Raw genomic sequence first — 25294 nt, 5'->3', positions numbered from 1 at the left:
ATTGGTTGTGATGCCTTCAGAAGTTTTCCAGCACATTGATTGACAGCCAGTGAGGATTGCTAAAATATATGGCTAAAATTTACAGAACTAATTTCCTAAATCTACACCCAACCTACAGGGCTTGGTTCTTGGGGAATTAGATGGGAAATCAGGTGAGATACCTTCAAAGGGACATTCATCTGAAGATGCTTAGGTTTGAGTGAAGGTATATGAAGTAGAAGGATTTTGCTCTTATTCCTTCCATTATGGACTGTTTCTATTTTTGGGAGATCCACAACTCTTATTATTGAGCTAGCCTTCACATCCTATTCCTGGGTGGGGCAGTGACTGTTCCCCACTATTTTACGAGTGAGGTAACTGCGAGGTTGTGTAAGGTCGTGTCAGGCAGGGCTGTGAATAGAAGCCCTGGAGCTCACAAAGCAGTGCCAAGTTGCAGTCACTTAGCCACACAGCCTTCCAGGATGAATCTGATGAGTCTATGCTTGTCTGTCAGTATCCAGGCCCAGAGCTGCTGGATCTCACAGCCCTCCCAGGGCCAAGACTGGACCCTGACAGGCAGTTTGCCACTGCTGTTGGTGCAAGATGTGGTGCTTGCAGTTCAGTTTGAGCACTTTTCCTGTGCAAGGGCTGATCCACTTACAGGATAGCAGCCTACTTATGTTACAAATTTAATTCTTTAATTTAGAAGGAAGAGATCTGAATACATTGGCCCACACATGTAGGAGAAAAAAAAAATAGGACCTGACTGTATAATTAAATACTGGATCATAACTCAGTTACTCAAGGAAGCAGAGCTGTGATTGGCATTTCCTAAGTTTCAAGTACTTGATTTAGCAACCTTAATGTGCTTTCAACACATTTAAATTTTTTATATTCTATTTCTGTCTATCTTAGTGAAGATCACAGAGAAACTAATTTTCAAGATTATACTAGAAGTAAATCAGGTGTTGTTCTTAAAGGATTTACTGCCTTTAGCTCACAGTTCAGTTAACTGGAACAGCCATATAGGAAAAGATTTGGGTATTACACTTCATTTTGCCAGACATTGTGTCAGTCAGACAGCAACATGTGAAGGATTTTTCTCATTTGATATGATGGAGGTCTGGGATATTGGAATCTCCAGGAGGCCAGAATATGATTAAATAAGTGAAGCTTTCCAGAAATCAAGCTTCATTATCTAATGTGCAACTTTAGCATATATCAGCTGCCTCAGGGGTAGTAGTGAGCTTTTTGTACAAAGACAATCAGTGTTAATATTGAGTTCAGATACTCTTAGTTACAAACGACAGTTTTCAGCAGCAAGCCAAGCGAGCATGTGAACCTGATGAAACAAACATGAAAATCACACTATTTCATGCACACTAACTGAGTCTTTGGTTTAAAACACATCGGTTTTAATCAGGGTATATGTCTTTAGAGCATTTTTAAATACAGAACTTCAAAATTAGATTTGGGAAATCAGGAAATGCTACTCATTTAGAAATCATGTTGCAGATATATTAGCTTAGGTGGCTGTAATGAAATCCCTGATCTGATTCTTTTACATCACAGGATAGTGCTGTTGAATTTGCTGATATGGTCATAATATGCACATGTACATTTTTCCTTCTTTCTTACTTCCTTTTGACCAAAATCTTCACTCACTTTCAGGTGCAGTGAGTTGCTGTCTCTGATTTTTAAATATATTTTTATTTTAAATGAAATAAGTTTTCAACATGCAGCGTGAATTACAAATAATTTTTCCTTATGTATTTCTTTATAGTGACTATAGGGATAAGATGCTGTTTGTAGCTGGTGAAGAATCAGCCTAGATATTTTCAGGGATTTGTGGTACAAAAAATCCATTAACTGTATTATAAAAGGGCTCTTCGATTATATCAGTGATTCCTTATAATAATCAAGATATTCATTAAAAATTGATAGTTAATTGAGAAAAGGGGAAATATAGGTATTTCAGAGTTTTGTTTTCTAGTTAAGGAGAGGTAGAGTAGAAAATAACAAACACAGATCAGGAGATAGTTTTGAGAATGTTTTGATCTTCAGAATAATTTCATTGGCATTTCAGACATTTTTTGTATCTGATTTTCAGAGTTAATAGATTTTTAAGGCTAGAAGCCAATGTGATTTTGACTGGTATTCTGCTGGTAAGGGCAATAGCAATTCTTCAGAAAAAGTGCAAGAATTTATATCTTCCCTCTTGACATCCTGGAAACGTCATCAAAAAAAGTTTTAGGAGGTAAATGACTGCTTTTATTTGCTTTCCCCTTGTGTGAAATTTAAGTTTTCATTATTACCAAGTGATTTTTATTGTTACTGTTGTGGTTGTTACTTTGACAACAGTGAAATAAAGCCTGATCTGGGGCAATAATTTATTTCACTGAAAGCTGTGGGGAAAGTATTTTGTTGTTCTTTTTGTGAAAAACAAGATTGCAGTTAGCTATGAGGATTTCTGTTAATTTTTGTACACTAAATACTTCAGCTGAAATTCTCAGAAGAGCTGAAGAGAATTAGGAACTCAGGATAATTTCAAAACACTTAAGTCTGTAGCATTTTTCAATGATGTTCTGCACATCAGATGATGATCTAAACAAGTCTTAAACTAGTATAACTAAAAAAACCCCTAGCAGCTGTTCAATAGATGCTAGGGCAAGCCCATTATAAAATGTACTATGGTATGTCATAATGGTTAGGATACCAGTACATTCTAATTTTAGTACCATTGACTCAGTCACTTGAGTTCAAAAAATAAGCAGGGAACATCTGTTTATTGAAAGGATTTCCTTTACATTCATTTTTCTTTCTATTCCATCCTTTATAAAGTACTTCGAAAAATTGTATCTTCTTGTCTTCAGAGAATGATCCAATTTATTTTCTAATATTCTGACACTGCATTGATTTTATTTTCTTACTAATAGCTGATGCTGTGAAAATGTAATTACTCTCTAATGTTTTTTCAATTTTTTAAATCATTTGGAGTGTTGCTTTTGCTATGTTTTTCTGAAATTTAAAGATGTTCAAGATCCCTCTGTACCAAAGATTGTACTGCTGGAATTGCCAAAACAAATAGCAGTTTAACTGCCATCCATGACTCTTGTCCAATATCTCTGACAGAATATTTAACAGCTATTCAGCCAAATACCTGTAAAGCAGCTGTAGCCCTAGTCAGACTGAGTCTTATTTTGTCCTTCCTTTTAGCCTTGCCATATGATTCATCTGTCTTCTTTTAGAATATTAGTCTATTTATATATTGTACAAGAAAGCAGTAGCAAATTAAACACTTGCATGATACAATTCAACAAATTAATCAACAATTAATAAACAATGCAAATTAAACACTTGCATGATACAATTCTATACAATTAGTATAGAAGTATTTCCCACAATGGGCATGCTTGACATATGGTGTGAAGAAAGAAGGGGGACACTCACACGACATGGGTATGACTTTTTGATAATGTAGCAAGACAACTACTCCACGAAAATACAGGAACTTCTCTTTATTTCCTGAGGAAATTCAAGAGCTTTTGCTTTTGTATCACTATTTTTTTTTTTCTCTGAGCATCTCTTCCCAGAGGCTGCCCAACTCTAGCTATATTACTGAGTAAGTCTCTGACCATGTGTGTTTATTTTTCATAGGCTAAGGTGACTTATTTTACTTTCCACCCCCCCCCCTCAGCCTCCTTTGCTGTATAACCACAGAGGCCAGGAGAAAGAGATATCAAATATTTGACAAATAATTTAGATCCTAGTCTTTATTCTTTTAGAATCCTTCTTTGATATGAGGTCTTTTTGATCTTGTTGGGGATTTGTTGCTGTGTTCAAGTCTACAAGTACACAGCAGATTGCAGGATCTGAACTATGTTAGCAATTTCCTCCTGGATTTTTGCCTTATTTAATTTTGACACATTACAAATAACTGACTGTAAGCTAATAGGAACACTCTCCTCACCTCCCATAGCCTGTGGTAAGATGAATAAACAGTCATCATAGTCCAATGCAAAACTGAGAATGTGAAAGTCACTGAGAAAGAAATATTGCACTGGTGCTACCAAGTGTGATTCATATTTCTGATCTCAGTCCAGCTACTAGTGGGCAGGTGTCCACATCACAACCCTGACATAACTGGCGCAATCTGTCCCACCTGGAAGCCTGTTCTAAAAATAAACAAAAAAAAAAATCCCAAATGAATAAATACAAACACAACTTGGTTTGTTGTCATGATTGAACTAACTCTCGCCCATAAGGATTGTAATTGACAGGTAAAGTCCTTTAAGACAGTCCTTTACTTAGCAGTGTAGTGGCGAGAGTTCAGGAAGAAAAACAGTTTGGATTTATTTGTTTTATTAAATTATCACATGTTCAACTGGATTAACTGCTTTGTTTCTTAATCACTCCACTGCAAAATAGACTTTCTGTATTTCCAGAATGTAAACTTTTCTTATTACCAATCCACTAGTATTTTCAAGGATTCTACTGAGGTATCTCAAGTGTAAAAGATAAGATGTGGAGGTGTTTTCAGGATTCCAATATTACTGTCCATATATGCAATATAGAACTTCATTAAACAGATTACTTGAAATGCCCTCTTTGCTAGACAATGACTTTTAATATCGTGTTTACCTTATAGATGATACATCCCCTGAAAACTTCTCTTTGGCATTTCCAGAACTAGATCAGCAGCTGCAGGTAAACTTTTGTTTTCTTATGACAGTTCTACTTCACATTCACTGTATTTGTTGTTATAAAAAGCCTCTGGTTGTTACACTATAGTGGAAGTTTTAGTGGTGCTTTTCTAGCCTATTAACATTTAATAAGACTGTATATATCCACAGAAGAAAGCATTGTTTTTTCAGGATCTACAGAAAATTTTTAGTCCAACCTCAGGGAAATTACTGTTTTAACAATCTTGCCTGCTTTTAAGATTTTCCATCCAATTCTTGCAGTGCTGCTGCACTGCAGCGAAGAGAGTTCTTGTTCAATTGATGGGAGAAGGAATGAGAGGGTCATTATACATTCTAATGCCTGCAGGCTGTGCTATGACTGATATCATCAGTTTTCTCAGAAGCATTCCAAGAGAATCCTTTGGTGACCAGTCTGATTTGTCAGCATAGAATACTGGACAGTGAGCAATTGATGGCAACTCCATGGTTCACTAGGCACAAAGCCAGTTCTGCATGCAGGGATTATTTCCCTTTCCTCTGTGATGGTTCTGGAGTGTTTGCTGGCTTTTGTAGACTACTTCAGATCATCTGTTTTCCCAGGAGCATTTAGACTTCCTCCAATATTTCACTAAGAAGGCAGTTGTTTCCTGACTCTAAGTTGAGAACGGCATTAGTAGACCACTCGTTGTCCAATAATGTCATCTTTCCTGTACCCATCAACTTGTGAGACAACACAGGATGGCTGCTGACTTCAAGGGCTGATGCTTCTGTCCTGCTGCTCTCATCAAAAGGATGACTGAGAAAGGAATGGAGGATGACAGAGACTCTTCTTGCTCTATCCCTCCCATCCTGAGGATATGGACAGGTTCTTTAGGCTTAAGTAGGAATTAATAACAGCTTAAGATCTGGGACAAAAGGAACCGGATAGTATGCTAACCTCTTTATTCTACTAACCTTCCAGTGCAGCAAATAGGATTGGTATTTTTTTTTCCTTAGAAGAATTCAGTTTAAGAAAAACAATCATGTTTCATGGCTGGAGCACTGAATTGAAAGTAAAGAACCCGCATTTTGTTTCCAACTCTCTCAGTGACACATTGCTTAATCCTGGAGTTGCTTCATCCCTCTGTTCATCTCTGAAATTAACTTAATAATTTTGACCTTTTTTGTTAAAGAGCATTAAGATCAGTAGGTGAGGATTGCTCTGAAAGAGCAAAGTATGATTATTATTGCTGCTATTGATACATAAAAACACAATTACTAGCATTACATATAAGTACTCTGCAGGATAAGCCATGATTTTTTAATTAGGACTTTTATGACTTTTACATTTCTGCAGCCTATAACATACTCTAAATATGGAATTTCATTATAGGCTGAAAATGCTGCTCTGGAAGCATTCAAGTATTCTGTAAACACTTCAGTAAAAGTTTTTAAATACACGCTAGGACCATCCCGCCAAGTGTACCCAAGTTAAGTACTTGACATTTGTTTCAAGAAAACCTTCTTATACTCTCATGATCTCAATATGATAACAAATTCAAAGAAACAATCAAAGGCTTTCATTAATGCAATTTCCTTTTTATTATCCTTCATAAACTCTCTTGGTAATATCAGGGTAGCTGAAAGGATAACATATGAGAACTACCTGTCCAATTCAACCACTTAAAAGTATAAAATTTGTGGTAGCACTTCATCCTTTAGTTTTCAAGCTTATGTGCATATTTATATTTGGATGCCTTTATGTTCATCCAAGGGCAGTGAAATCAATAGAGGGTTCTGAGCTGATACAGAGGTAACATTGCATTCAATTTTAGCAATAAAAACTTGAATTTCCTTGCTTTTGTCAATCTGGATCACAGCTTCATGTGATAATTATTTAATGTAATTACAGTATTTTTAATCTGCTTTACAATTTTAAACAAGCAATAACTGCTACAAAGTCATCATTTACCTTATTACATTTCTTATTAATTGTGGTTTTTTCAATTGCTGCAATCCAAACTGCTGCAGGTTTGGCAGAACTCTATGGCATGTGCTTGCAATTCATGCCAGCTTTGAAACAGATAGCTCCTGTATTACAGAAACAAGTAAAATAGGCTTCACCAGGACCTGCAGAAGTAGTGAATGGTGGTATCCTTTGTCATTCCATCCATGCTTTTTTCTATCCTGAAGTGCTTTAATACAGAGCACACACATGAAGGGTAATGAAAATTCATGTAAATGAACCTTTTAATCAACTGTGGCAATAGCAGCCTCAAATACTTGAATTTGTAAGAATGCTGGTACATATGTTCATAATAAAAATATCATATCTGAGAGCCACAAGATTTTCATCAGTGTGCCATAAATACAGTCAAAACCATTTGAATTTTATTTAAAGAAGCAAACTATAAATGCAGGTTATGTGGCTATATAGTAATAGGCACCTTAAAAAAAATAATAACTTTACAGATTTCAAGCGTACAAAGGAAAATTTTGAAACCTGTTTTAAAAACAAACAAACAAAATGCCTAAATTAACTGATCTTTAAGCTGGATTTTGAAAGCGGCTTGAAAGCTATGTAAGTTCAGCGGGTCACTTGGAAAATCAGAGCCTTAGAATTCTATGCATGCAGGCGGCAGACCACAGCCTGAGTACCAAGCAATTTGCACCTCTGTTTTAGGCTTCAAGCTCTGTCCTCCTATGTTAGGCCTTGGCAGACAACTTGGCTATTTGAGCAGGATTACCTAGTGGTCCCACTTTTCCTCCCACAATTTTTCCATACCTATTTCCTGGGCAGCCGTATCAAATGGCAGGGCAAAGTTCAGTGCAGCCTCCCCTTGGCAGGGTAACAAACCCTGCTGTCCAAGCACTCAGCTCTAAAGAGGTGGAGGTGGGATTGCCTGGAGAGAAGGTCTTTCTAGGAGACTTAGCAAAAATTTAATACTCTATAAGGACTCTTACTAAAGGACAATTCTAATTGCAGCTTCTTTCCAAAGAATAAAAATGATCAGCCTGTGTGTTCTGATGTACTAGCTAGCTTTAGGCTAACATGTTTTATTTTCAAATTACTTTTTTGAGTGTTACATTTTTCTACACGTTCCAAGAAGCAATTTGTGAAAAAATAACTCAACTACTTTAAATCAAAATTTATATGTGGTCAACCAGACATGAAAACCCTTCATATGAGAACAGATCAGTTTAAGCTATATTTGCAGCATTATTATTAAAAAAAAAAAACAAAAAACACGCAACTAAAATAACTTCCTGCTAAGCTATCAGTGAAAAAAACCCTCATATTAATAAACTTCTTGTTTTCAATTAGTTTTGTTTGCAGTATTGGAAATTATTTTCTTTCCACTGACAAGCAATACCTGCTTATTTGAGCTTTGGTGGTTTTGCCCCCTCCCGTGTGTACGCCATGTGGTGGGCAGTGCAGCAAGGGTAGGCTGGTTACACCTGTCACTCTGTCACTGGGAAACTTTAATCTTTGCTTTGTCTGGACGGCTCCTTGGAAGGCACTTCCTTGATTAGCTGCATAATGACCCCTCTGACAGAAACTTTACTACAGGTTATCTGCTGTATTTAGCAACATACATCAGGATCCAAGGCCTTGTTGTTCAGGTCACTTAATGGAGAGGAGAGTGTCTAGTGTTCAGTACCTGCATTGCTATGCCCTATGTGTTGGCTGTCCTGTTCCAACACTTCCTGTGATTTGCTCAGTTCATCTCTCTGTTCTCCCATCAAAATCTTTATTCCAGTGGAGAGCTTGATCCTGAAGAGGGAAGAACACAAGTCACATATGGACACATAGGGTGTTCTATAGTTCTTTATCTTCGAAAACCAGGTTAGATGGGGCTCTGAGCAACCTGGTCTAGTGGAAGACCAGGAAGAACCCTGGCAGGGGGTTGGAAGGAGGTTATCTCTAAAGTCCTTTCCAAAAGAAAACAATTAAATGGTTCTGTGATCTTGTCTCATGAAATTGTGAGCTTGAGAGACATTTATGTCATATTTCGTGTTAGAAATCTGTGTCATTAGATGACTATAAAATTGCTGCAACAGAGAAAAAGCTCTAACCATTTATGACATCCAACCTTAAGTCAAAGGATAGTTTTTCTTGCTTTAGTAGAAACTGTTCATATCAAAGAAGTAATGCAAATGTTATGAAAGGGGTAGTGTGTTGTATGTGATATAAGTATTTAGCAGAAACCTTGTTTACTCTGGAACTTTAATTGCTTCTACTGAATGCCAGCATTTCTGTTAGACACATAAATTAATTTCAGAAAGTTTAAAAGCATACTGTGTTTTTAAAGTGGATGCTGTAATTTTTTTACTATGTATTGATTTCCATGAGAATTCGTAGAGGACTATGTTGGTCTATAATTGGATTTGATTCCTTATGAACTTAATAAGTCTCCTTGTAATGCTGCTGTGATAACTTTGGTCTTGGATTATGTAAAACCATTTTATGTATGTATGTTGACATGTATGCATGTTCACCAAGTCAGAGCATCATACTAAGGTTAGAAAAGAATGGAAAATCTCCCAGGAAGGAGAGCAAAACTCACAATTGCTCTCATCCAGTTGACTTGAATTTTTTGGAAGAAAGAGAACTGTTTACTTTCATAGTAATACTAGACTAGACTAGATGTATCCTAAGATGGGTATCTGAAACTGGTGGAAGAGTTCCAGTTGTGCAAAAAAAAGTAGCTGCAATGTGCTATTTTTGCTTGGCACAATATGGGTTTTTCCATCATAGAAGAGTGCACAAGGCCATATAATGAACATAGGCCACATTCAAAATATTGGCATTGGATTTTCCACTTTTCCAGAAGAGTTCAGCTGAAAGTTACCAAATTTACAAAAAGCAAGACATCACTCTTTAATTAGATCAGTGTTGAAGACTTGTAGACAAGTTCACGTGAGCTGGAAAAACTGCCTGATACAATTTTTTCTTGAAACTTCAACTTTTTCAGGAGAAAGTTTTAATTTTTTTCCACAGTTAAGCACATAAGTGCAACGATGGTGAATTAAAAAATCAGCTGTTTTAAAGTTTTTGAACAGTTGAGTGGCACTGTCAACTACACAGCTTTTGTGGATATGGAATGCTGATTTCCATATGGCAAGGCAAAAGAGCTTGAATGTGAGTGAAGCAAAAAAAAAAAAAACCCAAACCTGAAAACTTTCATTCTGTGTCAACCCAGCAAAGGTTTTATTTAGAAGACCTCTTTCAACTTGCCTTAAAAAGCAGGCAGAGAGGAGGCCACACAGATGATTAAAGGAATGGAGCACCTCTCCTGCAAGGAAAGCAGGTCCCTTCCAACCCAAACCATTCTGTGACTTTCTGTTTCTTCATGAACTGCTTTTGCATGTCATCTTCCAACATATTTCATATCTGGATTCTGAACAAAAGTCTAAATAAGCAGTACATGTCTTGTAAAGATCTACATTTATATGTGCAGTTACAGATTGGTCTAAAAAAGGACCTCTTAGTGTCTACCTGCTGAATTCTGTAGAACATTTGTCAATGTTACATCAAGTTACTCAACAAAATACGAGGAAAAGTCAGACCTTGTTGAAAATCAGGCGTAATAGGACAGACCACCAGTATAACTTACAGCTGTAGCTTTTGTACTAGCTTTGTGAACAAGATCGGAGATGTTGCACGTGCATATTTTGCCAGCACAGGAAAATGAGGGTGGATGACATTGAAGCCTGAAATAAACAGCATTAAAAGTAGCAACTGTTGCCATTAAATGTAACCTACTTTAGCAGGGATGTTTTTTGCTTGTCTAGCAGGTATGCTTTTATTTATATTAATTTATAGACAGGCAAAGTACTTCATGAAGTAGCAAGCTCAGGCTGTTCTAAGAGGAAGGTAAAGTATGGCTGTTTACTTCTGACTGAAAAAAAAAAAATACTGCAAATTGAACTTTATTAAGCCCTTCTGAAATTAGTCACCTCGGTAAACCAGCAAACTCTTAACATAAATATGTTATACACACTTCATGGAATGCCACTGGGCATTCTGTACCACTGTATCTGCAGTACTTCCCATTGCCTGGCCATAGATAGTTAAAAAAGTCCTTCCAGGTGGAATGGAGATTTGTATCTCTCCTTTTCCCATGTTATTGCAGTAGAAAGTGTTTGCTAAATAAGTCTGTTTCATATGCTACTGACCAGAAGTTACTCATGGATGCTGTAGATGCTGTCTCTGGAGCCTTTCTTAGAAGTTTCCAAATTACAGAGGAGCAAACTAAATTCTCCAGGTCTGGCTGTACCATCCCTGCAAATGTCCATGGCCAGGTTGGACAGGGCTTGGAGCAACCTGGTCTAGTGGAAGGTGTCCCTACCCATAGCAGAGGGGCTAGAACCTGATGCTCTTGAAGGTCCTTTCCAACCCAAACCAGTCCAATGATTTTCTATCTAGTCATTTGAAAACATTGTAACATTTATGTTTTTTTAAAAAATACACTAATAATTTAAAAGATTCTTGATATAGTGCTCACTACCATCAGACAAATTGAAAAGAATTATATGAACAGAAATTAGTAAACTGATTGTTTAATTTGTTTTAAGTTTAATTTAAGTGCTATAATATCAGTGTAAGAGAAAATGTCACTGAAGAGGAAACAATAATAGGAAGGGGTTTAAAAGTTAGCAACTGGTTCTAAGTGAGCCTTGGATACTAAGTTTCAGCATGACTAGATAATTTTTAGCTGTCTATATATATCTTTTGAGTGGGAAGGTAGAATAAAGAAACTGAGCACTGTTTTAATTTTTAAACTGGTTTAAACCAGCTAGATTAGTGGAAACTAAATTGGAAGCAAATCCAAGGTCTTTTTTGCTTTGTTTTTTTTGTGTTTTTATTTGGAAGTATCACTGTTTGGGGACTTTCCCCTTGGTACTGTTCAAAATTGTTTTATTGTGACACACATGTCGGTGGCTGATCTCTGGTAGATAGCAGAGATGTTGCTTTGGCTCATCCACACATTCTTGGATTAGAGCAGAGATACTTCTATATTCAGTCTTGCTAAATTTATGCTTATTATTTGGGTGGCTATATGAATGGTGCTCTTGCTCATCCACATTGAAATGCAATTAAAAGCCCTTTTCTAGGGATTAGATTCATCAGGTATTGGGCTGCCCGTTCCCTGGGTTCCCAAAATCTCCAAGATCAGGGAGAATGAAACAATGTGCTATGAAACAATTCTGCTGCAGCAGATTTAAATTTAGAATATGGAATATAAATGTCTGTGTTAAAATTTCAGTGAGGAATCACATACCAACTACAAGTACTTGCAAGCTCCAACTACAATACTTACATCTGTGCTTTGGGTTATGTCTGAAGTCAGCATACCCTGTCTCCTGAACAAAAATGTTTTTAATCTTTATCTCTGAACATGTTTAGTAAATTTAAATTTCCAGTTTAGATTAAACAAAGGATTACAAGATCATAATTAGGAAAAGTCTGACTACTTTTCTTTTCCTAATAATGTCATTAAGGAAATATTATACTACAGAGAAGAGTCAAGGTAGGACAGCAAGAAATGCAAAATAATCTATTAATATTGTGAAAGGCAATTGGATGTTACTTAACTGGGCAGTAAATGAATTATTTTAAGTGTTTCCTTTTACTTCAAACAGGTGGCTCAAGCATGCTATTTGGAGTTCATTTACAGTCAATATATTCATGGCCAATAACTTAAAAATACTTCCTGAAAGTGTTATAAACAAAATGTGACAGTCAAACGTGAAGCCTGAATTAAGATGCATTCTTTCTTAAGGAGCAAAAAGCACCTACATTTAACCAAAATGTATTTTCAAGACTTTTGATGAAATTTACATAAGGAGTCCTAGGACAGCTTGGTTTTATTTGCCGTATTTATTATAATCTGTGTGCATTGGAAAAAAGTTGATCTTGCGGCAATGATGTCAATTCCTGGCAATGTAAAGATGTATGTGATAGGTCTGACCAATGCATCAGCTATAGCATTTACATATCACTCTAGCTGAAAAAGAGGGAGGTAAGGGAGAAATCCTTCTTTGAAAAATCTTCAGGGATATTTTGGAAAGCTGACAAGGAGAGTTCTGAAAATTCTTACAATGACTGAAGTTTTACACATATGTTTGACATTTTATACATATTCTTATGCAGGGAACAGTTTTGGGTTTTTTTCTTCTTTGAAAGGCCATCACTAGGAATAGCTGGCCATATACTGCAGTTAAGGGAAAAAATTCTTTAGGTATTCTCACAGGAATTTAGATAAATATTGTATATTTCAAAATATGTGTGGGTTTAACTAATATTTCATTCAAAAAACAGTGGGGTTTGTTTCTTCTTTTTTTTCTTAAAGCCTCTGCCTCCTTGTCATGATTCTAAGGAATCTATGCAGGTGTATAAACAGCACTGCAAAATAGCAGAAGAGTACCATGAGGTCAAGAAAGAAATTGCTCTGCTGGAAGAAAGAAAGTGAGTAACTTTCCCAAAGGATTTACTGTCTTACATTGTCTTTGTAAACCCCTGTTTGAAACATGAAAGTTTAACATTGTATTTTCTGACCTTCTATACATATATGCCTATATATGTATATACTTATTTATACATCTATGATAATTCTGGCCTTCCAGGACCTGGAGGAAGCCTAGAAGAAAGATGAAGAGAGACTATTTATAAGGGCCTGGAGTGACAGGACAAGGGAAATGGCTTCAAACTGACAGAGGGCAAGGATAGATGGGATATTGGGAAGAAATTCTTCCCTGTGAGGGTGGTGAAGCCCTAGCACAGGTGGCCCAGAAAAGCTGTGGCTGTGCCATCCCTGGAAGTGTTCTAGGTCAGGTTGGATAGAGATTGGAGCAACCTGGCCTACTGGAAGGCGTCCCCTGCCCGTGGCACAGGGTTGGAACTGGATTATCTTGGGGGTCCCTTCTAACCCAAGCCATCCTATCATCCTATGGTTTCATGCCTCTGCCTGATGGTCACAGTAGAACGTAAGATGGCCATTGCTCTACAGGATCAACTGAGGCCACTAAGGGTTGTCACAGTTCAGCTTTGTGGGTATCCCTTAAAAGCTTCACTGACAGCCTCCAGGTCACATAACAATCCAGTTTGGCTGGTGTAGATTCCTTTTCAACTTTAGTTTTTTCAATAAACATTGCACACTTTAATGAAGAGCAAAATGGATCCTCATTTAGGCTTAGAATACTTGACAATATTAGTAAACATGTTTCTGTGAGGTGCTTTGTTTTTGTGTACACTGGTTCAATATACATTGGCATTTCAGGTGTTCATACCCAAAGTGAATAAGCTGGAGGCTTTTATTCTTGTCTATGGCCAGTACTTATACTTATAGCCCTGTCATCTTTTGCCTGACTATTAAGTGGCAAAGTACACTCTGTGGCTGTCAGACCCTTTCCACAAGAAACCTGAAAAAGAAATTCAGAGAGGGGAAAGAACATGAGTAGTGAAATCTGTGCTCAGCTGATCCTGAAGTTCAGCCAAGTTTGCATGCATGGGAATCTTCAGCTGCAGAAGCAAGAGGGAAACTGTTGAAATCCTGTAGTCTTACAGGACAGCCAAAGAACTCCCTGAATCCAAACTATGCAGGGTAAGAAAGTGAGATGTCTTTATCTGGGTTGATGGCTATAAGCACAATATAGTTACTTTTTGCCTAAAGTGTCAAAGCTAGTTGAAGTTTACCACTGCAAATCCCCTTCCACTGAATGATCAGTGTGGCACTCAAATGCTGACAGACTGGAACAAAAGCTAAAACAGATGATGTCCAATGTCATGGGAAAATGCATTTTACATTTGATTCATATTTGCAGCGTTTGCATTTGATTCACCATTAATTGAACTTGGCCAATCAAAAGTAATTGGTATTTTTAAAAAATATTAGAAGATAAGTAATTATTTTAAATTTGCAATGATTTTTCAAATTTGGTTGTCTGATATAAGCTGCTTACATATGTATTTAGCAATCAATTCAGTGGAAACCATATGTCTTTGTCTACTCTGAAAATCCAAGCACAATAAAATATTAAATGATTGTTTAAGTACTTGACTTTAGTTGTATAAACACCAAAGATAGCCTTCAATCATTAGGGTTTTAGAGTCTACTAATATAAATCCATTATTATTATTATTATTATTATTATTAGCACAACCCTGAATCAGTTATGCCAATTTATGAAGAATGCTTGGAGCCCATGAAAATGAGACATTCACGTATATTTTTGCACTTTCTGGAATAAAAAAAATTGCTGTTTGAATGCAATTTCTTTATTTATAAGTCTATGGTTCTAGCTAAATTAGAAATGGTTTGCTTCTTGAGAACGGCAGGTACATGCACAAAATTCTTTACCTGAACTCACAAGTATCCTAATCAACCTCTGAGCCCAGAGGTCAGTCTTCCAGTGGTGCCTCCCTTGGATGAATTAAAGGGCTTCAGGCTGGCATTTTCCTTCATTCCACCAGTGGATGTCAACAGTAGAACAATGTCAGGAAGCTTCCACCACTGCTGTCTTTGCTGAACGTGTTCTGGGAATTCCATGCCCCAGTAAACATATGTTATGAGTGGCTGTATAAGGCAACAAATGGAATTATAATATTGAGACCCGTATGTACTTTCTAATTAAATATTTGTAGCCTGATGTTCACATGCTGTATAGCTGTGAATTGCCTCAACATGACAAATATCAGGGCAGCACCTTTCATGCCTCCTATGTGTCTTAATCTGAAAAAGTGATCCTACAGCACTGGGATCAAAGATGTTTAATTTCCTACAAGCTAGTGCACTGTGGTTGCTTGATTTTGAGGTTTAACAAGCTGCAAGTGCAAACTGAAGATATTTTTGCTTCAGATGTGGATTGTTTATAACTCTTTCCTCCAAGTAGATTATCCATTTTGTAGTATTTTGGAGCAGGTCTCATGCCTTCCCCCATTGCGTATCTTTCCTTTCTGGAGCAGTCTGTTTTTATTAAACCCTCCAGAAACTAACTGGGACCTCTTTACTACATGAAGTTTGGTTGAAATTGAAATTTAGATTAGAAAGTGGATTAGAAAGTTATTAGGACACATGTAACTTTATATACATGTAAGCAAACAAACCTGAACATTACAGCCTTGATTTTTATCTAAAACTAGATAGAAAGGGAGTATAAGTGTGGAGGCAAAGGAATAAGCGAAAAGTAAAAGAGAGTTTTGCTCTCGTGTTAACTGATTTATGTCTAAAAACATTCTCGGCACTTACAGTAAGAGAGTTAAAAGTAGTTTAGGGACAAGCATATACTGAATGAAGAGTGGATTATAATGGCTGGGGTGGCATGCATGTTTTGCACTGTGTGTATACATATATATGTGTGTATATATATATATATATATATATATGAATACATATTTATATACTTATATATGCACCTCATAACTGTGGCCTTTCAGTACCAGAAAGGAGCCTGCAAGAAAGATGGAGAGAGACTATTTATAAGGGCATCTAGAGATAGGACAAGGCAGAATGGTTTTAAACTGATAGAGAGTAGATTTGGATTGGATATTAAGAAGAAATTCTTCCCTGTGAGGATGTTGGGGCACTGGAAATTGTTGCCCAGACAGCCCTGGCTGCCCCATCACTGGAAGTATTGAGTATTTCATTTTTAAAATGGAAGAATGCTTTCACTTGTCTAAAAAGTCTGATGAGATGCACAAGCTTTTAGCCTCCAAACAAATTACAATCAAATGTAAAACATGTAGTTTGCAATTTTCTAAAATTTGCCCCTGCTGTGGGTGTCTTCTTCTGCATTTGAATTTTAATGTATGGAAAGAAAGATTCCCAATTGTCTACTATACCTGCTATCTATTGTCTATTTCTCTTAAATATTATTTTGATAAAGTGGACAATGATCAAGTTGCATCCCTTGTAACGGGAGCAAACAGCTTTTATAGTGTTTTTCAGTGTACATTTTTACCAAAGACAATCACAAATGCTGTTGGATGGTATCCTTGTCAGTGCTCCCAACTTCTCTCCACAGATCAATTCACCTGTGTCATTCCAATGACCACTTTCACCTGGCAGTTTCTGTACCTGTGGTGCCTGTTGATAGTACACACAGGATGCTGAAGGCTATGACTGACAGAAAAAAGCAGAAATGGATTGAGCAAATATTTTTTTATTTGTTGGCTAGGAGGAAGAAATAATGTTAAGCTGACAAATATCTGTACAGGTATTAGAGGTTTTTAGGAAAAAAAAAAGGAATATAGTTAATTCTAATTTAAATAATTTTTGTTCCAACCTCCAAAGTTCAGTGTAACCTTTCATACATGAAATAATATATGCAGGTGTATTTTTATATTATTTTATAAGACACAGAAAGTTGTAAAAAGTTGTAAAACCTTATTTTAACAATACTGAAAAACATTTAATCTTTTACAACTTTTCAAAGGCTTTTACTTCTGTTTAGCTTGATGTGTAATGTGAGCATCGAGTATGGCCAAAGTAAAAAATCAGTGAAGCGAATTGACAAGGGTTGTTTTTCATCAAGGTGAGAACAAAGCTTACTTACTTGTTCTCTTTTTGTGCAATATAGATGGCAAGAGAATATACTAGGCTGGCAGGGGGAGAGAAGATGACAAGTATTCCCCAGGAAAATGGGAAATGTGAGAGAGAAAAAGAGATTGCAGTATCAAAAAAGGGAAAATCAAAGGACAAAGCAAATAAGGATGGGAAGTTACTCAAGAACAAAAAAAGGAAGCAAGAATTTGAAAGAACATTGGGTAGATTTTTTTGCTAATTTAATCATAGCTTTGTTTGCTGTGTTCCCTCACACTCTTCACATTTATGCCAGCAATACGTAGTACAAGGGAAAAAACCACTCTGGAATGGGAGACATGATTGAAAATAAAGAAAAGGGTGTGGAAGCAAGAACACACCACATTTAGGGCACACAATGTAATTTAATTTATGTTCCAGAAACACACATGTATTTCCATAACAGATGGTTATGGGTATCTAACTTTGGGTGAAAGGGCTGAGATGGCTGGTTATTTTGAGCACTTGTTATATTGCTATTACTAGATAATGACCCTGGATTATGTAGTTAAATATTAGAGTTTCCATGGTTGTTAGCTGTATCTTATATTCTTAGCACTAGATGGTTATCTCTTCTTCCTCCCCCAGACAATTCTAATATAACTCTACAGAAAATATAATTTGATCACCACCTGGTTTAGGATCACTCATTTTCTTGGCCATGGATATGATTTCTTTTCCTTCTTTTACACGTTAGAGTAGAAACAGAATCATAGAATTGTTAAGGTTGGAAAAGACTAATCCAACCACCAACCCAGCCCCCCCTCCCTCTTCATTGTTAAACTGTGTCCTCCACTGCCACCTCCACACATGCTTTTTACTACTCCAGGGATGATGGTGACTCAACCACTTCCCTGGGCAGCCGATTCCAGTGCCCATTCCAGTGTTTGACAAACCTTTAAATCAAAAAGTTTTTCCTGCTATCTAATCTGAACTTCCCCTAGCACAACTTTAGGCCATTTCCTCTCTCCCTGTCCCTTGTTCCTTGGGAGCAGAGCCCAATCTCCACCTGGCTGCACCCTCCTGTCAGGGAGTTGTGGAGAGTGAAAAGGTCCCTCCTGAGCTTCCTTTTCTCCAAGCTGAGCCCCCACCAGCTCCTTCAGCAGCTCCTGATGCTCCAGACCCTTCCCCAGCTCTGTTCCCGTCTCTGTACACACTCCAGTGCCTCTCTGGTGGTGAGAGGACTAGAACTGGACGCACACTCAAGGTGTGGCCTCAGCAGTGCCCAGCACGGCGGAACAGTCACTGCCTTGGTCCTGATGGACACGCTATTGATGATGAAATCCAGGATCCCTGTGGCCCTCTCGGCAAATGACATGCAGTGGAGATGACTGCTTAATTTTGTGGGAGCCTTTCATATGTTTTAGCTTGCTCTCATGACCATAGGGCTGTTTCTGTGCTTTTTAATCCAGAGGATGTCTCCAGGTACACTGTTTCTTGAGTGTCTTTCCCAACACTGTGAAGACAAGTAGTTTTCAAACTTCTAGGTACTTCAGAAAAGGATTGGTATAAACCTTAAAGACAACATTTTAGCTCAATTATTTTCCCATTCTAGACCTGTTTTTTCATCATCTCATGTGTATGCAAAATATATGTTCTTTGCCAAATACTAGAAATTAAATTACAGCTTTTCTAATACAAAGATAGACCTCCTCTTCTAGAGGAAGTGTCTTTGCCTTTGGAAGGTCCTTTCCAACTCAAACTATTATGTCATTCTATAGCCTTTTATGTGTTGGCATCTGAGACACATTTTCATTTACATTAAAGCAGACTTTAATTGTGTTGTTTTTAAATTAATTAGACTATTAATTAGTCTACTATTAAGTAGACTTATGCAAGGACAATCTCCTCAAGACAGCAGTTACCTTCCAGGGTCTCATAATTCCCCCTGATAGGAAAGCCATGCCAAATGTGGGAAGAGAAAATGAACTTATGGCTACCAGTACACACCAGTTGTTGGAGAAAATACTGTACTGCCACAGATGCATGATCCTGAATACCTTGTTCACAGTGGGGAAAAGGCAAATCTGAGTCTTTGTATTCTGGAAATTGTTTTCCTTGTGTCCAGTTCATCTCTAAATACACTTATCTCCAGACAGATTTATCTGTTTAGTCTGTCACTTTTCTTTGTATTTATTCCTTGTGAATAAATACATTGAGAGTGTTAATAAATACAGAATAGAGTGTTGAGGAGCTCTGTTCTCTGTATGTTTAGTCATTAAGGCCAGAACAAGAGAAATAATTTCACTAAGGCAGTGCTGTTTTTCTCCTGCTTGTGGTTCATGGGTTTATGATGTAAATCACTAATGTTGCCTTCCAAACCCCTCTCCAAAAAAGAACACTTCAAGTACACGTTACAGATTGTCTCAAAGCTTTGAGTATCTCTGCACTTGTTTGGAAACTACCTTATCAATACTGTTAATATTTAAACTTGGGGTAACCATTAACAGAAAACACAGATTACACAGTGCTACATCTATTTATTAAGCATCCACAACAAAGTCTAGATGGTGCAAGAGCTTAGCATGGTGTTCTTTAACCTCTGAAAGCTAAGTTCAAATCTTAGATTAGATCAGATGTAAATGTTAGTTACTGTCCTCATCCTTTGGTGAGCTTCATAAACTACACCATTCATAACATTTAGCAATTCCCTGGCACTCTAATTTTAGATCTGTGGCAGGCTGACAGTATTAGCCTGAAACATCACCCTATCCCGTAAACAGGTGTTGATCCTGATGGGAAATAACTAAGTGGGTTCTGCTGACTCAGAAGTGGGCAATTTTACTACCTCAGTGCAAGGAAACTGCTTTCTGTGAGGGAGGTCCAAGAGTGTGGACTACAGAAATGAGTATATTTTGATTTTAATGCATTTCTATTTTGTTTGATAGCAAATCTAAATCCTGGAGGGGGGGGGGGGGGGGGGTGGGGAGAGGGGAGAGGGAAGTTATCTGTGCTGCTTGAATATTACTGGAGAGTGGCATGAAAGCCATGCCTGCACAGAATGTCATCAAATCAGACCTTCATTACTAGAGCTGTCTGAGTTTGCACCTTGTCTGTCTGTGCCTCCCCTGGCTCAAGTCCAGGATAGTCAGTACCATTCCTTTTCAAATACTGAAAGTTCCCACAGAAAAGGTTTACCTGCTTTTAAGATGCTGATTACCTAATAGTGTGTCCACTGCATCTCCCTTTCAAAAAGCTTATGAATGTAAGAAAAGTAAGGAAAAATGATTCTGAATCCATTTATTTGGACACTTCCGATTTAACAGTCTGTAATTTGAAAGAGCTTAATTTAGCCCTTCAGTCCAACATTATGCCAGAGAATAATTGCAAAGAAATACTGCATAAGTTCTCATTTGGTCTTCAGAGATAAAAGTCTTCCAGAGGAAGTCCAGGGAAACTGAGGAAACAAAAACAAACAAACAAAGAAAAAAACCCCAAGCATCTGGAGCTGTAAAACCTCATTGTCCCTGAATGTATTTATCATGTGAAATCACACCTCCATGGCCTCAGGCCCATGAATAGGAGCTGTCTAGCAAGATTGTCTTGACTTCTGAGTTGATCTAGAGCAGCCCAGCCACAGAGAAATGAACCTGTTAGTGGCTTACTGTGTTTAAAACTTGTTCAGCTATGTTGTGTTAAATGTAAACAGAATTCTACTGGGTAAAAATGCTCTCTTGATGTTTCCTCTCAAAGGCCTGATTGAATGCACCTGTCACCTGGTGAAAGGAAAAAGAAGAGGCTTTGCTGCAGCATAGCTGCTCTGCCTTACCTCAGTATAAAACAAAGCTATCTTATAGGATAATAAAAATTCTGTAACAGCAGCTAACTCTTCTCCTTTTTCTTTTTTCTTTTTTTCTTTTTTTTTTTTTTCAATCTATGGGAAGCACAGCTGGTAGAAATGGTGGTACCATGGGTCTATTCTAATTTGTGACTTCTTGAACTGCAGTAACCATGACTGTAAACAGTCAACTAAACCATGGGCAAACTGCTATCACTGAAAGCTGCAGTAAAGACAGAGGAAGGTTAACTTGAACCTAAATGAAGGCCACACAGAAGTGTTTTTCAAAAGCCAGATTTACAGTTTTGCTGCTCTATGTGGTAGCTTTTCAGCTACGAGTAACATAAGTGATCAGCAAACACAGAAATGTTATCTTTTCGTGAATACTCTGACCTGTGGGAATAGAATTGCTGATCTGTAGAAATTTCCAGTCTGAAAGCATTGGTCTAGCCTGACAAGTGGGCTTCTTTAAGGACTGCAGTGAAATCTATCCACTATGAAGGCATTAACAACTTTCCACTGATGATCTACAAGCACTGTTTTGAGATGACTAAGAAATAAAGTCACAGGGCTATGAACAGTTAAAAGATTAACTAATCTCTGAGATAGAATAATCAAAAGAAGCTTTTAGAAGAGATTTCCTCTAGTGGGTGAATATTTGACTTAAAGGGAAAAGGAAAGCCAGAGGCCAGGCTAGCCTGGTGGGTGACTAGGAGGAGAGCAATTAGATACTCTGTGAGTTACTCATGCCTTCATTGTGTTTTAAGACCTCTTTTATCTAAACTTGTGCTGAGGTAATTTCAGTTGATACTATACAGGAAACTCCAGCTCCTGGCCAGCTCTGGGAATATAGTGTGACTCCATCCAGAAGAAGTCACAGCTTAAATCCTCTTGTGTCTGGACTTAAGAGGACCAGGAGGGGTCAGGTTTGCAGCTCTTCCTCAGCAATAGGGCTAAGATCTGAGTCTAAACACATTACAGAAACAATATATGTAGCTCAGATTCAGTGCCTACTACTTACTGGATTTGTTCATAGTAGAGAAAAGGAAACCAGGCACACTTCACAGAATTTACTGATAAATCTAACCAACCAAACAAAAACACCTCACTCTTTTTCAATGATAGCTGGTATCGAGAGAAAAATAAATTGTTATTCTTCTGGCAAAGTATTAGCAAGTTATCTCTAGGAACTTGGTTCTCCACCGTGAACTGGGTGCTCAACTCTTACTGAAGTTAGAGATCACAGAATCATACAATCAATAGAATAGTTTTGATTGGAAGGGACCTTAAAACTCATCCAGTTCCAATCCCCGGCCACAGGCAGGGACACCTTGCACTAGACCAGGTTGCTCCAAGCCCCATCCAATCTGGCCTTGAACACTTCCATGCATGGGGCAGCCGCAGGTTTTCCAGGCAACCTGTGCCAGGGCCTTGCCACCCTCACAGGGAATAATTTCTTCTCAATATCCCATTTCCAGCTCTCTTTCAGTTTAAAGCCATTCCCTTGCCTTGTCACCTGTGTCAAGAGTCCCTCTCCAGCTCTCTTGGGTCCCCTTTTGGTACTGGAAGGGGCTCTAAGGTCTCCTGAAAGCCTTCTCTTCTGCTGAACAGACACATGAACACAGCATTTTTCTGGCTTGGTCTGAGATTTTGGAAGCTTAGTCTTTTAGAGGGAAAAAACAGGACTCTAAAACATTAATTTTCTAGGTCCTTGTTTCACACAAGTTCAAGTAATAAAATGTAAGTTAACAACACACAGCCCATCTTTGACCTAACAAACAACAAATTTTTGCCTACTGCCATTTTTAATATTTGGGGTTTTTTTTTCATAATCATCAGAAAGGAGCTGATTGCCAGACTGGAACAAGTGGAAAAAGAAAGCATGGATGCTGCTCAGCTGGCTAAGGAGTATGCAGAACTGACAGAGGAGAACCGAACACTGAAGCTGGCCCAGACGCAGTGCGTGGAGCAACTGGAAAAGCTCAGGATACAGTACCAAAAAAGACAGGGCTCCTCATAATTCCCAACTAGCTCATGTGAGGCAGTTCATACAGGAATGGTCCTGTGCTGGAAAGAGATTTTAAAATAAATATCTGTTTAATATGTTACAATACTTTACTACAGATACAGAGTATGTAGAAGTCTGAATTTGATTTAATGCTTGCCACCCAGTAGCTTAATATAATGGATATTTCATCCATTATATAATGGATGTTTTATTTCAAGTAATGTAATTGAAATTCATCTATCCCCATTATATGTTCTAGTGGATCAGGTTTCTTTTCTAAACATATTTCTTCCAATATAAGAAGATATGGACACACTAGAAAATTATATAAAAAGTCTCTGTGTTAGAAATTTGGATCATACTAAGGACTGGGACAATGTTAATATATGGAATATATGTATGTTAATTTTAGTTTGGTAAATTCTTTTTAAATTATTTTCGTCATGTGTAAAGTGTTTGGACGTTATCTTGAAGCAGGTGTCCTCACTAGTAAAAACTATACTTCATGTCAACTTCACACTGTTGTACAAAATCTGAAAAACTGCACATTAAAAATTGAAATAACAAAATATTTTTAATCAAATAAGTGCACTGCCAGTGATAATTTGCAAGTTATAAAATTAAAAGGAAACAGACGAGATCAAACTTCCCTTCCTTAAGTGTAAAGATTACTTGAGTGTCTTTTTATTGTACTTTTTGGCATGCAAGAAATGAAAAATTAATATAAGAATCATAGTTTCATCATAGTTCCAACTGAGACTATCAGTAAAATTATTGTGAGGATCTTTTGTTCTTATTTTCTGGTCTATTTTGAAACATAAGTGGCTGTAATTAGGGATGGTAGTTCTGTGATACACAAATAACTGGGAAGTAAATTGTCAGTAAAATGCTCTATTTATCCCTGTATTTTCTTAGATCAACTTAAAAATCTTTGTTATACTTCCATTTCTATTCATAGAGTAGTTTTTTCATTAAAAGTGGATGTAGAAAAGCCCTTTTATGTTCTGAATGTTCTGAAATCACCTTGTATTTTAAACTCTGTTTGTCAGATGCAGCTTGTTACATTTTCATGAGCTTAGAATTCAACTTAATGTGTTCTTAGTATTGAAATGTGTCGTAGTAATTTAAAACAATGAACTTAAGATTTGCACAGGACTTTAGCTTTGATTATTATCATTAATTTATAATGAAAATGGAATTTCATGTTAATCAGAACAATTCCTGGCAGCAAAGGGGACAAAAAAAGAATTACAAGCTGCCTGTAATTTATCTGTGCTAACTGTCTACAGTATTCCCTGCAGCACAGGTGGGAAAACTAGCTCTGTGTTACTCCAAGCACCTGGCACTACAGCAGGAGAGCATGAAGAGATAGCAGGAGAGGACAACCTTGTTTCTGCTTCTCCTCGTGAGCCGCCAGGGCAATGTCAGCATCCAAACATGGCACTGCTTCCTGCTGTACAGGGGAAATCACCACTCCTGAGGCATGTGCTTCCCGCTGGAATGCTCCCCAAGCAGTGTAACACTGTATTTATTCCTCTTTCCTTATTATCTGAGGATCCAATTTTCACTGTACTTTGTGGAAGTTGAAGAAAAGAGAACATAGTTAATAAAAACCACTTGGAATATTGGGCCTGGAAGTGCTGGAAAAGTCTTGTCTGAGTTATGCACTGTTGGGAAACATAACTTGAAAAGAAATCAGGGCTTTGCTTTTAGCACAGAACACCACAGAAGCTAGAATGTCCTTTTTTTTCCTGTGTTTATGTGTTTTGAACAAGAGAGTTCTCATTTTAAAATAGTTTGTCATTTTACTCAAATGTTTTTCCATCTAGCCTTGAAAACATCATCCAGTGGGATGAATGATTTCAGTGAATTCATTGAAAACCATATAAAGTACATAAATTAGTTTATTGACAGAGTGGCTGTGGATGCAAATGGATCAGACAGCAGACCTTTACTTACAAATAACTGTGTTCACCTTGAAATTTTCTATTTAAGTGCAGTCACTATGCTTTAGATATCAGAAAAGCTACAGACCATATGCTGGGAGAAAAACCTGAGGGAGAGCCACAGTCAGGTGGAGAAGGAAAGCTGGGCCTCATTTGTGGCAATAGTCTGGGAGTATGTTTTTCCTAACCTATAGGTACTGACTAGTATAGAAGAATTCAAGAAATAATTTACAGATGTGCAGATGCCAAATTTTTGATGTGGTCCAGCCTACAAGCCTGGATAAATATGAAATTCTTAAACCATCCCAAACTAATTTAAGTCAAAGATTTATATTCAA

At 37.3% G+C, this 25294-nt stretch overlaps 1 protein-coding gene across 3 annotated transcripts in view; it reads left to right on the top strand.

Annotated features, from left to right (window-relative positions):
• Positions 1-24954, top strand: part of MAP3K7CL (MAP3K7 C-terminal like) — a 31861-nt gene extending 6907 nt beyond the window's left edge. The window contains exons 4-6 of one of the 3 annotated variants that reach the window (XM_068180710.1): positions 4628-4686; positions 12998-13113; positions 22842-24954. In XM_068180710.1, the coding sequence (XP_068036811.1) occupies positions 4628-4686; positions 12998-13113; positions 22842-23022 (356 nt within the window). In that variant the 3' untranslated portion in view covers positions 23023-24954. The remainder of the gene's footprint in view (positions 1-4627; positions 4687-12997; positions 13114-22841) is intronic. The other 2 variants (XM_068180708.1, XM_068180709.1) reach the window with 2 other exon arrangements.
• Positions 24955-25294: the final 340 nt, after the last annotated feature.

The sequence above is a fragment of the Anomalospiza imberbis genome, chromosome 2 (genome assembly GCF_031753505.1).
Source record: "Anomalospiza imberbis isolate Cuckoo-Finch-1a 21T00152 chromosome 2, ASM3175350v1, whole genome shotgun sequence".
NCBI lineage: Eukaryota > Metazoa > Chordata > Aves > Passeriformes > Viduidae > Anomalospiza > Anomalospiza imberbis.
This window is presented reverse-complemented; position numbering and strand designations above follow the sequence as displayed.